This window comes from Dendrobium catenatum, unplaced genomic scaffold (assembly GCF_001605985.2).
Source record: "Dendrobium catenatum unplaced genomic scaffold, ASM160598v2 fragScaff_scaffold_542, whole genome shotgun sequence".
In the NCBI taxonomy this organism is placed as follows: domain Eukaryota; kingdom Viridiplantae; phylum Streptophyta; class Magnoliopsida; order Asparagales; family Orchidaceae; genus Dendrobium; species Dendrobium catenatum.
The window spans coordinates 1,668,644-1,686,514 of NW_021319004.1; the positions used below are offsets into that span (position 1 = coordinate 1,668,644).

At 33.7% G+C, this 17,871-nt stretch overlaps 1 protein-coding gene across 1 annotated transcript; it reads right to left on the reverse strand.

Moving 5' to 3' along the window:
* Nucleotides 1-69: 69 nt before the first annotated feature.
* Nucleotides 70-1,540, reverse strand: LOC110111896. Its single transcript, XM_020843954.2, has 3 exons — nucleotides 1,410-1,540; nucleotides 982-1,311; nucleotides 70-480 (listed from the first exon to the last, which is right to left on the reverse strand). The coding sequence occupies exons 1-3, from the start codon at nucleotides 1,480-1,482 to the stop codon at nucleotides 260-262; spliced, it is 624 nt and encodes a 207-aa protein (XP_020699613.1). The 5' UTR covers nucleotides 1,483-1,540; the 3' UTR covers nucleotides 70-259.
* Between the last annotated feature and the right edge of the window lie 16,331 nt (nucleotides 1,541-17,871).

Below are 17,871 nucleotides of genomic sequence, written 5' to 3' on the forward strand. Positions count from 1 at the left end.
AGCATGTATATAAAACATATGTAAAAAATTATCTTCTCATAATTTAAAACATACCCAATACTTGCGATTAATAAAGTAAACCCCTTAACATAATCTTACAAAGTCACAAACCACACAAATTTCAAATAGGCTAAACCCTAAACAAAATAAAAGTCTCCCACACCCAAATATTTTATTATGCGATACAACATATGCGCCTAAGATCAGCTCCGCATAAATGCTTTATATAAGTAATGCGATCTTTGTCCTCTTGCTTGATTCAAACAGGTGCGGCTGCTTCTTCATCTTCTGCATCATAAAAAGCTATCAGTTTCCTTCCGTTCTGCGGAGCCGATGCGTACCATCCTATTAGCTTTCTTCCCACAGACGGCGCGGCCGCCGTCGACTCAGTATCGTCGCCTTCGGATCCGCCGGAGCTGTTTGTTTCGATCATTTCGCGTCGTTTGGTCATTACTTCGCACAATTTCGACAGGGAAACACCTATATTTATATGAACCATATTAAGAATATCATGATTTTGGGGGTACCAAAAAAAAACCTGATATAAAATATATTATTAGTAATTTTTAAATCATTTAATTAAAATTTTATAATTTTTTTTTAAAATAATTTGTACTAATTAAATGCGCTAATAACGGTGCTTTCTTCTTCCAAAAAAAAAACAGTGCTTTCTTTTTATTTAATTTTCTTAAGAAATTATGTTTGTCATCGCACTTTTATTATTTCTATAATTATCACTTTAGTTATAAAAATAAATTTGTAAATTATATATTTTTATATGTCCCGATGGGCTGATTAAAAATTTAAGTGAAAAATAATGAAATAAAATTTCATTATGTTTTTATAAATTAGAAATAAGGTATTAATTTTCATATGTACAAAATTTGAATATTATATGCATACTTTATTCAACCGCTAAATTTTGTATTAGTTCAAAGATCGGCAAATTTATATATCGACCATGGATATTATAGACGTTACCTTCGCCGGAGGCGACGTTGGCGTAGAGATCAACGACGTTAGGACAACTGTCATAACACTCCGACGAGCAGAGCCGCCGCTGGAACCGCCGGTTGGCCAAGTAATCGGATGAGATTCCGACGGTGTTGCGGTCTAGCCCGCAGGCTTTCACGCACTCATCCGTCTCAATCCAGTCCGTCACGTCGGTCGCCGCCACGCCGGAATTCCGGCAGGAGTACTCGACCTCCCGACCACCGCCTCGCACGTTCTTCTCAAGCACGCAACGCAGACCGGAGGACGAAACCGCGAACGCGCACTTGCTGCTATCCAGCTGCTCGCACGTGATCCCTCCTGCTAATTAAATGATGACATCAATCAGTGAATAAGAAGATGAAAAGACTAATTAGCGATAGTCATGATTATTTGATGGTTAATTAATCCATTATTACCGAGCACGCAGGAGCAGAAGAGGGTAGAAGCAATAAAGAGAAAGAGCAGAGCTTTGGGGATTGCGGACGCCATTGTTAGCGTGCTTGAGAGCTCGGTATTGAGACTTGAGAAGAAGAGGAAAGGAACAAGAGAGCTCTGCTCTTCTCAAGTCTTGGATAGGTTATAAATAGGAGGTTTTTATAAGGAAGATGGAGATTAGTTGTCTATTTGTTTGGGATTTTGGGCAATTGACGAGCATCTTCCAAATGGCCAGCTAAAATTGGGCTGCAACTGTTAGAAAAAGAATTGGCTTAGGCATCCACCATTTTTAATTATTTTTGTTTAATAAATCTTGTTCTGAGCGAAGCATATTCGGATTTGATGAATGAGAAGATTCTCAGTAAATCCATTGTCATTGAGCATGAAGAAACTCATATTACATGAGAAGGTGAAATTATGTGGTTGATAAAACAATAACTATTTATGAAAAAGAAATTTGTTTCATAACATTTTAACTATTTAAATGTATCTATATTAGAGGTGTAAAAAATATTTTATTTTATCTAAAACGTGAATCTTAAGGCTCCTTAGAAAAACCAAATTAAGATTCAATTTGAATATATAAGCATATGCTTAGAAGAATCCAAATTTATATGATCAATGTCCTTGAGTTGAAACTAGTGAATTGATTCATGTGTTAATCCCATGCCCTAAAGTATTAATCATAATTTGATAATCATAAATATTGTTGCATCCTGGAACATTCGCGATGGTAGAGAGATATATGTAGAGTTTAGTGTCAAAGTTTTGTATGAATATCCAATACACATACAAATAAAGAGAAAATGGTGCAAGAGTAAAAAGTAAAACCAATATTTTTATATAAAAAACTATGAAAATGAGAAAAATCATGAGGCCTAACCCTAATGAAATGAATCCATTAGTCTTTGTTGTTGATTACAAATGATGCACTTACTCAGGAGAAGGGGTTGGCTCAATGAAAAAAATATAGAGCATATTAAAAAGTTGAGGTTGGAAGAATCAAAATAATATGAGATTTATTCTCAATAGAATGCTAACCAGTTCATTTGGTTGGTAGGACCGTAGCTGGGTGACAGAGATAAGAGGAATTGTAGTCAAGTGACGAAGATCGATCATAAGACCATTGTCAGGCGACGAAGCTTGGAGGAATTGTAGTCAGCAGGCGATGATGGTCGGAGGGACCTTAGTCGGCTAGCAAAGGTGGTCAAAGTGACTGTAGTTGGCGGGCGATGGTGGACAGTGGGTGATAGAGGTTGGTGGGCGACCATGGCCATAGGGACCATAGTCAGCGTGCGATCGCGACCATGGGCAAAGGGATTGTAGTCTATGGGAGATAGAGGTTAGAGGGATAGTAATCTGGTGACAGAGGACTTCAGATAGACCGTGGTTGGCAGGAGACCATGGTCGGAGGGAGCGTAGTCACTAGGTGGTCAGAAGGACTGCAATCGACAGGAAACAAAGGACAAAGGGACCGTAGTTGGGCGACGATGCATGGTCAGAGGGACTGTAGTCTACGGGCAATGAATAAAATTAAAGGGATCATAGTTTGAGGGAAATGATTTTTGGAAGGATCATAGTTGGGCAACAGTGGTTGGAGACAGCATAGTTAATGAGAAATAGAGGTCATGGGGATTATAATCAGCATGCCACGATAGTTGGAGGAACCATAGTAGGCTGGCGAGGGTCGTCGAAGGGATCGAACACTACAGGAAAATCTGCCATTACCATCGGACTTTCCGGCGAACATATATGCACTAAAAAAAGCGGCAGAGTAACCAGTAGAATAAATGTCGGCAACTTTACTGCAAAATTACATGCATAAATTCCATTGTGATGATACCAACGTATATTCCTTAGATTTTTTTGTCGGTATATTTTATATTCCGGTGCAATTTCTACCAGAAATTATCTGTGGAATCATCTGTGTAAATTATGTAGGCTTACTTAAACTCAATGAAAAATTTCCTGCATATTATCCGTCGATAATATTACTGGTGAAGAATATGCTGAAAAGTCCAATAGAAAGAGCCCTATTTTGACTGCTCCACGGTCTTTCTTCTCATTTTTTTCCTTCTTCATTTTGGTTCACTCCGCTCGTGTCTGAGACTTTCCCCAAACTTTTTGGATATTTGTACCTATTTATTTTTGGACTTCTGTACTTATTTGTTTGTTGGACAATTGCACTTATTTGTTTTTGGACATTTATATAGTTTTGAACATTTTGTTGATGATATTCTTCTTATTTTTGCTTATGTTATTATTTTTGAACATCTCTTCTTCTTGTTTTTGTAATGTTTGAATGTATAAAATATTAGAACTTTTGTATGCAAGTTGTATTGTAGAAATCAGTTTCATAAGTCGGAAGGTTATTTTTTGTTTATGCTATAGGTTTCCGGCATATTAGTGACCAAAGTTAGAGACCTTAGCACCCTAAATGAAAATAAAGATGTCTGTTTTTATCGGCGTATTAGTAAAACCAAAGTTAGAGAGGCTTTAAAGAAAATGAAGGATGGAAAAGCTGTTGGACCTGATGATATTCCAATAAAGGTGTGGAAATGCTTAGGAGATGAAGGAATTTCTTGGCTTACTAAACTTTTTAATACTATTTTGAAGACTAAAAAGATGTCAGATGAGTGGAGAATGAGTGTGTTAATTCATATTTTTAAGAATAAAGGTGATGCACAAGATTGTGCGAATTATAGAGGAATTAAGTTAATGTGTCATACTTTAAAACTATGGGAGCGAGTTATGGAGTATAGGTTGTGGCATGATACTAATGTTTCTCAAAATCAATTTGGATTCATGCCGGGTAGGTCGACTATGGAAGGCATACATTTATTAAGAGGTTTGATGGAGAAATATAGAGAAAATAAGGAGGATCTACATATGATTTTTATTGATTTAGAAAAAACATATGATAAAGTTCCAAGAGAAGTGCTATGGAGAGTTCTTGAAAAGAAAGGAGTTAATAATGCTTATATTCAAATCATTAAAGATATGTATGCGGGAGCTATTACTTGTGTTCAAACACAAGGTGGTTTGACCAAGTATTTCCCTATTTCGGTTGGGTTACATCAAGGATCAGCCTTAAGCCCATATATTTTTGCTTTAGTCATGGATATTCTCACTAGACATTTGCAAGAGGATGTTCCTTGGTTTATGCTTTTTGCTGATGATATTCTTCTTGTTGATAAGACTAGAGATGGAGTTGAAGTAAACTTGAATTATGGAGGTCAACATTAGAGACTAAAGGTTTTCACTTAAGTAGATCTAAAATGGAATATATGGAGTGTAATTTTAGTAGTAATAGACCTAGTGAGGGGATTGTGAGACTTTGGGCGATCAAGTCATTAGTAAGAGTACACGTTTTATGTATCTTGGATCTATTGTTCAAAGTGATGGTGAAATTGATGGAGATATTATGAGCATAATTCAAGTTGGATGGTTGAAGTAGAGGAATGCATCGGGCTTATTGTGTGATAGAAAAGTACCCCTCAAACTTAAGGGAAAATTCTATAAGATGTAGTGAGGCCTGCAATGCTTTATGGTGCTGAATGTTGGCCATTAAAAGAGAAGCATTATATTAAGTTAAGTGTGGCAGAGATGAGGATGCTTAGGTGGATGAGTGGCTTTACCCTTAGAGATAGGATACAAAATGAGCATATACGTGAAAAGGTTGGAGTAGCTCTAGTAGAAGATAAGATTAGAGAGAGACTAGCCTTAGATGGTTTGGTCACATAAAACGGCGTCCTTCCAATGACTCGGTTAGGAGAGTAGAGGTATTAGATTTGACTTATGTTAAGAAAGATAGAGGCAGATCTAAAAAGGCTTGGTTAGAAAATATTAGGAATGACCTTTCTTTATTAGATTTAAACGAGAATTTGACATTTAATAGGAAACAATGGAGAAAAATGATTCATGTAGCCGACCCCACATAGTGGGATCTATAAAGGCTTGATGTTGTTGTTGTTGCTATAGGTTTCCGGAAGATATTTCGTTAGAAAAATCATTGGCAATACGATACAATGAAAATGGATTGGTATTTTCGATGCAATATTTCACCGATATTTTTGACAGATGATCCGCCAGTTCTATCCGTCGATAGTAGTGCGACGGATCAAGGCGACATATTATTTGTTGATACTTCTAGTGCAACTTTTCCACCAAAAATAGCATTGGATTAAACACTGGAATTGGTCAAGGAAAGTCGATGTATAAACATCATTTTTTTACCTGAATTGAGCCGGAAATATTAAAGTCGTCGGAAATGATTCGTGCAGAAACATTTCGCCGGTTTAGATTTTTTGACGCGTGAATTACCGACGAATGAATTAATCACCCCAAATGAATAGAAAGTGAACCACCTAAGATCTAAGTGTGGCATGATTAACTTAGGGTTAGGTGAGAAGGTGATTGATTTCCCTTGAGAACCTGAGCTCATTCTCTCTAACTTGCCTGGTAAGTGAGTTTACTCCTCATTTCTCGTTTGCATGTGAGTAGGCTCTTTGTAGAGGTTAATGAATATCTGTCGGTTCGCCTGTGATGAATTGTCGATTTGGAAGAACCTTTGGGTATACTCTCCCTTTTAGTTTCCCTTTAAGCACATCTAAAAAGCCTTTAATTTTCATCATTATTCTTTCTTCCATTGGCATCCGATCATGTCAAGTTCTTGGTGCCAAGTGGGAATAGGAGATTTTGTGAGCATGTGTTAAGCAAGGTGAGTTAGTGATTAGGTTTTGACTATGAATCGTGGGTGATCGATGCTAAGCTTTTTTTCACCCGAATTGAGACTATTTGTGAGCTAAGTTTACTAAAAAGGCGAGCTTAGTGGCCGTTATTAGTACATCAAGTTGAGGAACTTTAAGATAGACACTTTTCTATAGCAAAGAGAGATTAGGATTATCACACTAGGAGAGAGAGAGAGTTACTAAGATAGCTGTGCAAGCATGTGGTCGGCCCCGAGTCATTGGTTTGATGAGGAATCCCTAATCTACCCCTTAAAAGGGCAAGTTTTTTAGTGAGCCCAAGCGAGTGGCGCTTGTAGATCAAATTAGGCGAGTTGTTCTGTGGATTCCGAGTAGTGCCAATTGGATCATTGGGCGAGTTCTTGCTATGGGCTTCCCTTGAGGGTCAGTTCTCTATCTTAACTCTCAAGCTACCTGCTAAACATTATGAAGTACAAAAACATTTCAGACTACTTTTATAATTTTTTTTAATGAACATAGCTAAAATTCTTTACTAGATATTCATTTCAAGGTTGCTTTGAGATTACAACCTATCTTATGAAATTTTATTTAAACTCACTCTTGCATATTTCTAGTTATAATTAGTTTGTCAACCGACAACTACTTTGTAATATATATACAAAAGCCAGACATTGATTTCATCTATCAACAGCTATTTCAGAATTGATTGAATATGATTGCTCGAAATAACTTATTCTGAAATTTTATCCCTTAGGCTTCCATATTTCGAAATATTTAGTAGGAAGACCGCATCGTACGACGATATCAGAATTCTGGCAAAACTAAATTTTTCCTTAGCTTAGATCCAAAAGTTTAGCACTCCAACTTGACCAACATGGCAGGTCTTGACACATAATGAGAGCAAATTAGCCTGTCGACAGCCAAATTATGGAATGGTTCATGGCCACGCTGTGTTGGCCAAAACGTATTGCTTATTGAAGGCTTCCTTATTATTTGTAAAATCGTTATTTTGACTCATTATGTAACTATTAATGTTTGATTATATTACGCTTCGTTTGGAACAATTTTTTCCTGCTTTTTAAAACATTTTTTTGTGCAAATTTTTTTGAACATAGCCAAAATTGCTTCAAAAAGCATTAAGAAAGTTATTCCAAACGAAACTTTAGGTTTCGTTTGGGACAGCTTTCTTACTATTTTTAAAGCAATTTTTTAGTATAATTTTTTTTTATTTTTATACTAGAAAGCTGCTTTAAGAAGCAGTAAGAAAGCCGTCCCAAACGATATCTAACAAATGTGCATGATAAAATTAAATTATATCATTGCATATGCAATTCAATGTATTTTGCTTTAGCTTTTCCATTTGCTGATCACGCTTGCATTGCTAGTGTGGTACAACTTGTTAAGCTTGACTTATAAATAATTTAATTGAAAAAAAAAACTATTGAAGTTAGGTTGAACATAAATATTATGATTAATCATAAATCACTCATTCATTTTGTTTAATTAATAACCAACGTCATAACAGTTATGCCTAATGTCATTTAAATTATTGCAAGATTAATGTACAAGTGTGAGTTTCCAACTATAAAAATTATCATAATTAGTTTTATATTGTGATTAATAACTTAGCTATTTTTAAAATTAATCCATACACATTGTGTATATCTTGATTCATAAACTTGTACACTAAAGGCACATTTGGAATCACTTTTCCTATTCAATTCGTTTAGTTGTTTTATATTTATTTTATTTATATTCTAATATTAAATAAAACTATATAGATATATAAATATAATGTGAAATCCATCCCTTGCTTATATAAGGGGATTCGACCGGTTCAACAGTGAACCGGTCACAAGAGCGGTTCGGTTTAGTTAATAATAAAAATTTATTTATTTATACACTATAAAAGAATAATTTATTATTAATAATTTTATCTATTTATTAATGATTTTAGATATAAATTTATAAAATAACTTTGGTATACAACATAAACATGTAAAATATATTTTATCATATAATATAAAATAAGAATAATTTATATTAAATTTATAAACTTATGTTAGAATTAAATTTATATTAAATATGTAACATAAATTAATAATAATTTATTTTAAATTATATGGTTATATAAAAAATAAATTTAAATTAAAAATCAAATTTAAAATTTGAAAAATATTTAAATTTAAAATTGTCATATTTTTATGAGTGTAAAGTCTTATAATTAATTTAAATTTGGGCAGCTACAGCAGTTTTTTTAGATCCAATTTTTCTATGGACTACACTTGACCATACTAATAAATTTGGGCAGCTAGAGCAAGAGAACATAAAGGAAGTATAAATGATTATGGAGTGTAGGAGAGAAGCTAAGTAATCTTTATAAATGGCCAAAATGACATTAATTAAAAAAAATGTATCATAACACTTTATTTATATATTTAGAGTGTAATAGGAATACACATATAAAAATACTGAAATAATATATGATTTAAAGTACATATTGACACAAACATGTGAATTAGGCTAAAAGATAGATATGTGGCCACTTATTTCAAATGTGGCTCAAGATCCCTCTAATGAGCAAACTTTGCTAGTCTTAAGAAGTGAGTCCTTAAGGGCAATTACCCTCAATGAGTCCTTCAAAATGGGCATTATAGGTGAGTCCATGAAGGCGAGTGCCCTAGAAAAATGATGAATCCCTTGTGGTAAGAAACATGTCTTTTGGCTTTTGGCATATATGGTTGTGGACCAATGAAAAAAACAATTGGTGAAGCCATTATAGTAGGCTCTATAGGTTTATGCTCTTGGATGGGAATATCCTTGGATAATTGGGTGCCTTAGCTAGGGAGAACTCTTGGAAGAGTGAATTCCTCATAAAGAGAGGACGCGCCTCTTCTGATGAAGGCTTGTTGAGGTGAATTCCATATTTAAAATGCACTAGGTACATGTGTGTCATTGATTAAGATCTATAGGGAACGAGCTTTAATAATACAAACTTCAGTGGGATGGACTCGTTTTGCTCCCTGACCTTGATTCAATGAAAATTTATTTGGTCCCACTAAGGTGAATATATTTGGCACCCATGAGTTACCTATATGATCATACATGAACATACATTTTGTTCCCTAAATCAGTTACTAGTTGAAGAGCAACTTGTGAAATGGAAAAAAGAAAATTAAGAAAGAATCACTTTATATCTCCAATAAACTAAAAAAAAAAAAAGTGAATTGAGTTCACTACATAACTTTTATTATTTCCTCAAAAAGAATGCCTTTTATCAAGTTACTCATTATGGTATTAATTACACTTATATACTTCCTTTAACTATAAATAAACCTCAAGTGTATTAATTGTCACAACCCGGCCCGATATGACACCATATCACATAGGTCATATCGTGTTCAATTGTGATAAGATTGACCCCTAGATCTGGTTGGAGAAGTACTGAAACAAAACTTTCAATTTATATATTAGACAAAGTTGCTATTGAATTGCAATATAAAGTAGAAGACTACTGAATCTCAACATAATTTTTTATATATCATTCAAAACATATATAATTTGAAATATATTTATAACAATGATTGACAACAAATCATTAAAAAAAAAAAATCAAGCCTACAAAAATCAAAACTAACCAACACATACCTACAAAACATATCAAAGAGTACTATCTAAACTACTCAGCTTGCTCCTTACCCTTCCCTGAGCCTGAAAATAAAAGCAAAACCATGAATGAGCTAACACGGCTCAATAGGCTAGTCATCGATATCAATCGACACTTATCACACCTTAAAGGATGTTAGATTCAAATTTGTCCATGTGTAACACAAACCTTACTAATAGTTTAGTTAGGAAGTGTAAGAGAAAAGGGAAGATGCAATTTAGTTTGGAGGATATATGAGAAACCATGTAATCTTTAGGTGTAGTCAAAATCACATTAAGTCAAAAATATGCCACTTAATTTCTTATTTATTAAGTTAAGAGGGATACAAGAATGGCTACACCTAATTTTTTTTTAAAAAATACATATGATATAATAAGTACAGGCTGACATAAATATGTGGACTAGGATGAAAGATACACATGTGGCAACCTATCTCTAACATGGGTCAGGATGCCTTTTGTAAATACAAATGAGCTTGGCCTTGGGGGCATGCCCTTGCCACGACTTTTGTTGTGAACATCCTATATAGATACTCGATGAGGAGTGCCTAAGATGAGTCCTCCAAGATGGGTATCATGGGCGAGTTTGTAAAGAAGAGTGACTTGAACAAATGAAAAACCCAGAGTGGTAACTAATTAACGAGTCTTTAGGCAGATTTTCCTATGAGCTGGGATGAAAGTTTGGAAATACATGGCAGCAGGCTCTATAAGTGTATGTCTCATGTTGATTGGAAAAGGATATCAATGGAGAAAGGGAGGTCTTAGCTGTGGCAAACTCCAGGAAGAACCAAGACCCCATAAGGGGAGCGCCTCTTCGAATGAAGGCTTATTGAGATAAGCTTTTTGGTCGAAACCTTCTTTCAACATGTGCTCCCTTGATCGAGCGCCAAGGAGACGAGCTTTGAGAATGGGAACCTCATTAGGATGATACTTGCTAGCTCCTAACCATGCTTCAATAGATGCTCCATTGGATGAGACTCGTTCTAAGTCAGCACTCCTCTTGACATAGCCCTTTGGAGAAGAACCAATTTGATACATGCAAGTTATCTTTATGATCAGACATGGACATATAGAGATCACTTTATGTTTTTATTTTTGGTTCATATTTTTTGTTTTGTTTTATTTATGTTTTAGCATGAAATAAAAATATATTTGATACCTTAAATATTTGTTTTTTTTATTGCATAATATAGTGATAAAAAACATCAATAGTGGCCAACAAAGGTGATGAACGATGGCTGATTGCAATGGGCCGTGTGGCAGAGGTTGCTTTTATTCAATAAAAAAAAATCTAAAAAAACCTAAATGTTGTATATTTTAAGAATATCTTGATTTATTTTCAAATGATAAAAATTAAAATAACTAAAATAACACAAAACAAATATATTTAAAAAGAAATAATAATAATAATTCCCAAATAGCCCCCTAAAGTTTTAAACCAAATATTTCTAAAATAGACCTCTCTAAAATTAAGAATAAATCCCAAATTGTATTCACTATGGAGTTCCTTACTATTCCAAAGCACCGGCGAAAATTTTGAACCACCGCTAAAAAAAAAAAATATTACACTTATTTTAATATAGATAAAAAATTTTAATGCTCACAATAATTTTTTTACCATAATATTCTAAGACAAATTTTGATCAAATTATATAGAGAATGATTCAAGCCCATGCTATGACAGCATTAATTTCAGGCTCTAAGCGTCATTAACTACTCAAGTCTTTCAATATGTTAATTATTTTTGGGCCGTTTTGAAGCATTTGGCAATGTTTAAAGCGTTGAAATTAACTATAAGCACCATCAAGCTAGCTTGTATTTACTGCTAATTAGATCTATATACGACGACCAAACTTTAGATTTATATTATTTTGATCTTTATAAACTTGTCTTCAGCATTGTCTCTTCAACGCATAGAATGGGTCAAATGGTGGTTTAAGCTATGAGGGCAAGTTATTTGATTAGAACTAACATTGAAGTTTTTTTTTTTATTTTTTACTTCAAATAATATATTGATATAAAAAAAATTAGTTTAACGTTAGAAGAAATAGTTGGTAGAAAATTTGATGGAGAGAGAAAATGATTTGGCATACTAATTTTTATAAATATATTGGTACACATAACAATCAAATGATGATATCTATGGAATCTTATTGCATGTTTGACGTGGTTGCTCTAATCATAGGAGAGATTATTACGTAAGATACTTGGATTTTTTCTCCCTTGTGTAAATCTTGTACACACCCTAAATACAAGAAAGAGAAAAAAATTCACATGTCTTCCCATCATTGACGTCCGAGCATGATTCACACTACGCACCTAATAAATTTTGCAATTATAGAGAGTCCGACGGAGCTGGTATACTTTGAATAATGGTTGAGAGGAAATCCAATAATTATTAACTATAAATATTTAATTGTTGTAACATTATTTTTTATTTTTATATTTTAAAAAGTTCAGTATATCAAACATATAACTGCGTAACTATAAAATAAAATGTGGAAATAGTAGAGGTCACAAGGGGTGTCAAATTGCGTCCATGGGCCAGGTTCGGGTCAAACCCGACTTTGATCCTACAATTTTTGACCCGACTCGAACCTGGCTCTTTTTAAATTTTGGGTCACTTTTCTCAACCCGAACCTGACCCATAAGCAATTGACCCATCATGCGGAAATATGAAGATCTATTAGATTCAATGATGAATCTGAAGGGCGAGGTGACAATTAAGCAAACCTAAACCATAGGTACGATGCGAATGGCATTGATAGGATGATCCTGAACTATCGTATGAGGAAGCGAGAAGGTTGATTCATCGACGAGGTAATCCCAATGCTTGAACACCATGCTTCAATGAAAGAGAAATTATTGTGTGTGGAATCCGAACATAGAGTTATGTTCATATGCTTACGTGGAAAGTGAAAAGTCCGGGATATTCATTTGACTTGTGACAACCCGACCCAGTCAAAACCATTTGTCTTGCTGCCTGACCCGGGCTAAATGTTAAATTTAAGGTTGGCGCTTCTTTTTTTCAGGATTAAAGGCCTGAATCACCATAATATATAACGCTTTTAGCCAAAATTTTTGTGATCTGGATCTGGAGGAGGATGTTTGTTTTTATGAGCATACAATATTCTCACAGGGCTCGGAGGAAGCTGATAACCTGAATGCAGATGTCTAGGAAACGAGCTCACAAGAAGCAGACATTTAAAACTAGTGCGACTAGAGGAAAAGTTCAGCTTATCGGTAAAATTCGCCTCCTTCCAAGTTTTCTTTACAGCAATGTTGCCATTAACTTTATTTACAGAGATGTTTTTTGATGTATTTATTGTGTTTAACAAAGATGCGCACTTTTATCAACAATCTACATAATGTTAAATTGTAATTGACTTTAAAAGAAGAGTCGATGGTCCCTTCTTTTAAAGTAGTACTGATCTAAAGGTACATTAAGGACTTTGTAGAACACTTTACGCATTGTTATGCTTTTGTTGCATATTCATTACGTAAATTATGCGTATTGATTGAGTATCTATTGCATATTCGTTGCGTATTTGTTGAGTATGGATTGTGTATTTATTGCTTATTTGTTGCACATTTTTCTGCTTAATTACTGCTTATTTGTGCCTATTTATTGCTTAATTACTATTCATTTATTTCATATTTATAAGGATATTTATTTCAATGAGAAAGAGGCATACGAGGCTTATTGTAATTATGGCCAAAATCTTGGTTTTAGTGTTTGTAAGGACATCACAGTTACTGGCCAAATTTCAGAATAATAAAATCCAAGGACTTTATTTATTCAAAAGCTGGTTTCAAGAAGGCGCCTGATCTCAATATCCAAAGGAAATATCGAAAATCAGACACCCGAACTGATTGTCCAGCTATGATTAGGTTTATAGTGGATGAAGCTGGATATTGGAAGGTGAAAAAAATTATTGAAAACCACAATTATGATTTGCCTAGGCCATATGTTATAGGCTTAATAAGTATAATTTGGTATGCGCACCATTTGTTGGGGTTAATAATCATTGGCAAAACATTTTGCCTAGGGTGATCTTCTTGTCAGAAGAGACCATTGAATCATTTATGTGGCTGTTTACAACTTTTGTGCAAATGATGGGTGATAAACATTAAAAAATGATATTTACAGATCAAGATCAGCCAATGGCTAGGGCCATAGAAGTTGCATTACCTCATAGTCACCATAGACTGTGCCAATGGAATATCCGTAAAAAGGCTCTATCAAAAGTATCATACTTCAATAGCAACAAAGTCATCAAAGGCCTCTTCCATAAGTGTTTTAGCAAATGTGACTCTAAGAAGGAGTTTGAGAATATATGGGCTGAAATGATCATACAAGGGAACCTCTATAATTATGTTTGGTTAGAGGATCTTTATAGAATAAGAAATAAGTGGTCAATAACCTTCAATAAGGATTGTTTTAATATGGACATTCTATCCACACAACATAGCGAGTCTACTAATAATGAATGTCATGGCATTTTTAAGCCCACAAGTTCTATAATTGATTGTTTTCTGGGTTTAGAGAAGGTGATGAAGAATTGACGTCGGAATGAACAGGATGAGAATTATAGATGCAGCCAGTCTAAAATAAAACCTGAAATAAAAAACTGCTCAATATTAAAGCAAGCTACTCATTTTTTTTCAAAGAAATTATATTTATTTTTTGAACAAGAATTTTTACAAGGTGTGGGTGTAATGAGTGTATAGCTTGTGTCCTGTGATTCTTCAAAATTTTTTTTATCTATTGCACAGAGAAAAATGATTAATCTAATCCATGGGTTGTTAATTTTGATGCACAAAATGGTAACATTCAATGCTCTTACAGGAAGTTTGAAACAATGGGTTTACCGTGTTCTCACTACATAAGAGTTTTGAGGCAAATGGATATTGGGAAAATCCCAGAGAAGTACCTACTGATGCGATGGTCAGTAAGAGCTCGAAAAGATATATATTCAGGCCAAAATTTGAAAGGATCTTTTTAGAATAAATCTAAAACTAGTAGAAGATTCATATTCAGAAATCATATCAGTAGGTTTGTATATGAAATAAGCACACGAGCGCAGCTGAATGAGGAGGCTGAATAATACATGTTGGCTACGATGAAGGAGATGTCTGAAAATCTCGATTTGATTCTTTATGGAAAGAGAAAAAAATAGGTTTGTATAGGGTAGCAGTGGAAAACTGAAAGATCTTGTAAAGCATAGGCCTAAAGGCATATCCAATGATAGGCTGAAAAGCCACTAGGAAAAGAAGCCGAAGAGTATGATTTTACTTCCTTACTAATTTATTTAGTGTATATTATGACATATTGTTATTAAATTGTTTAACAGGGAAACCACCAGTGAAGAAAAACACAACAAAAGTTTTTACTCCTTCAAATCAGTGTGATTTCACAAGCATGCCCGAATGCTTAATGGAGGATTTTATAAATGGTATACACTCCAGTCAACCATCAGCTAAGTAGTGTAATTTTACAAGCATGTCCGAATGCTTCATCGAGGACTTTATAAATTTTGTACACTCTAGTTAGCTATCAGGTAAGCAGTGCAATTTCATAGCCGGGGAATCATCCAGTCAGCCATCAGTTAAACAAGTAAAGCATTATAATTTCACAAGCATACCCAAATGCTTCACCGAGGAATACATAAAAGGTGTACCTTCCAATAAGCCATCAGCTATGTTCCTGAAGTTGATGATGTATATCATTAAATCAGAAAATTAAATGCAATAAGAATATTTGTGAGCTGATAGTTAATTTAGAAACTTGGATATGAGTATTGTATGCATACCTTGTGCGTACACCATGCCTATAAATTTGTATTATTATCTTTAGAAATATTTCTTTTAATAAGAATATTTGTTATTGGTATAATTGCTATGATCCCTAAATATGTATTTAAATTATTCATATTAAAGAAAAATATTGATACAATTATCCTCTTATTAAATAAAATAATTTTAAAAAATCAAGTAATTTGAGTTGCGCATGGACTGTGTATACGATACGTCCCAAATGTGTATAGAAGGCGTATCTTGTGAGTATTTTTTCTAGCTAAGAAAAAACCACTTTTGATCACTAGGAATCGTGGATCAATTGTGAAAAACTTAAAATTCAATATTTCCTACTTCTATTATACACGAGATGAAGAATTTCAAACTCCTTTGTTTCTCCATATAACTCTATAGAATGCTAAACCATTGAAACATACCCCTACTCTCTAGAACTATAACTTATATAGTATAAGGGTTTAGATACATACTATGTTCACTTAAGAAATTTTTTATAATGATTTCTATGATCCTAAAATATGTATTTAAAGGATTCATATTAAGGGAAAGTATTGATACAATTATCCTCTTATTTAATAAAATAATTTTCTAAAATCAAGTAATTTTAGTTGCACATGGACTGTATATACAATGCGTCTTGAATGCGTATATAGGGAGTATCTTGTGCTTATTTTCTCTAGCCAAGAAAAAATCACTTTTGATCACAAGGAATCATGGATTAATTGTGAAAAACTCACAATTCAATATTTTTTTGTTTCTATTATAGACGAGGCGGAGAATTTCAAAGTCCATTGATTCTCTATATAACTCTATAGAATGCTAAACTATTGAAACATACCCCTACTCTCTAGAACTATAATATTTATAGCATAAGGATTTGTACACATACTATGTTCACTTAAGAAGATTTTTATAATGATTGATATGATCATAAAATACATAATTAAATGATTCATATTAAAGGAATGTATTGATAAAATTATTCTCTTATTAAATAAAATAATTTTGAAAAATATAGTAATTTGAGCTGCGCATGGACTGTATATTGAATGCATCCCAGATGCGTATAGAGGGCGTATCTTATGCGTATTTTCTCTAGCTAAGAAAAAAACCACTTTTGATTACAAGGAATCATGGATCAATTGTGAAAAACTCAAAATTCAATGTTTCATGCTTCTATTATATACTAGACGAAGAATTTCAAACTCGTTTGATTCTCCATATAACTCTATAGAATGTTAAACCATGGAAACATATCCCTACTCTCTAGTACTATAACATACATAGCATAAGGGTCTAGACACATATTATGTTCACTTAAGAAAATTTTATAATGATTGTTATGATTCTAAAATATGTATTTGAAGGATTCATATTAAAAGAATTTATTGATACAATTATCCTCTTATTAAATAAAATAATTTTGAAAAATCAAGTAATTTGAGTTGCGCATGGACTGCATATACAATGCGTCCTAGATGCGTATAGAGGGCGTATCTTGTGCGTATTTTCTCTAGCCAAGAAAAAACCACTTTTGATCACAAGGAATCATGGATCAATTATGAAAAACTCAAAATTCAATATTTTCTGCTTCTATTATACACGAGATGAAGAATTTCAAACTCCTTTGATTCTCCATATAACTCTATAGAATGCTAAACCATTAAAACTACTATCTTTGTAGTAATATTTCTATGCATAGGGTTGGGAACAAAATTGTAAAATTCTCTCTTTTTTTCATTTCGGAACCCAACCAGAAGTGTCCAGTGCGAACCATCAATAATTGGCTGAATTAGAATGTTGCATGAATGAACAGAGTCATAGTTTATGTGTTCGATAAACAATTTTAATTCACTATTCTTCAGCTTGTAATGCTGCAAGAATTAAATATAAGTATTAAATATAAGAAATATAAAATTATATATAAATTAAATATGTATACTAATCCAATACATTAGCGAGATGTATAGAAATTTATGATACTTGTTGGAAAAAAGTTTACTCTTCTTATGCAATAAAATGGCGAAGGAATCTATGTGATCATTAGGGGTATCAATTCGGGTCAACCCGCCGGGTTCGGGTCGAACCCGACCCGACCCGACCCATATATAAACGGGTCAACCCGAACCCGACCCGTTTGTAATTACAAACGGGTCGGACATTTCAACCCGGACTCGACCCGGCAGCGCTCATAAAATTTGGCAACGTGCTCTCAAAATTGATCCCACCTTGAAGCGACCGGAGATGATTGTGC

What these genes read in the sequence shown, in the direction of transcription:
- LOC110111896 (XM_020843954.2), bottom strand. Translation starts at nt 1,482, where the DNA reads ATGGCGTCCGCAATCCCCAAAGCTCTGCTCTTTCTCTTTATTGCTTCT. An exon ending in CTTCTGCTCCTGCGTGCTCG is followed by an intron (nt 1,312 to 1,409) that starts GTAATAATGGAT and finishes TTTAATTAGCAG; the next exon opens with GAGGGATCACGTGCGAGCAG. An exon ending in CAACGTCGCCTCCGGCGAAG is followed by an intron (nt 481 to 981) that starts GTAACGTCTATA and finishes ATATAAATATAG; the next exon opens with GTGTTTCCCTGTCGAAATTG.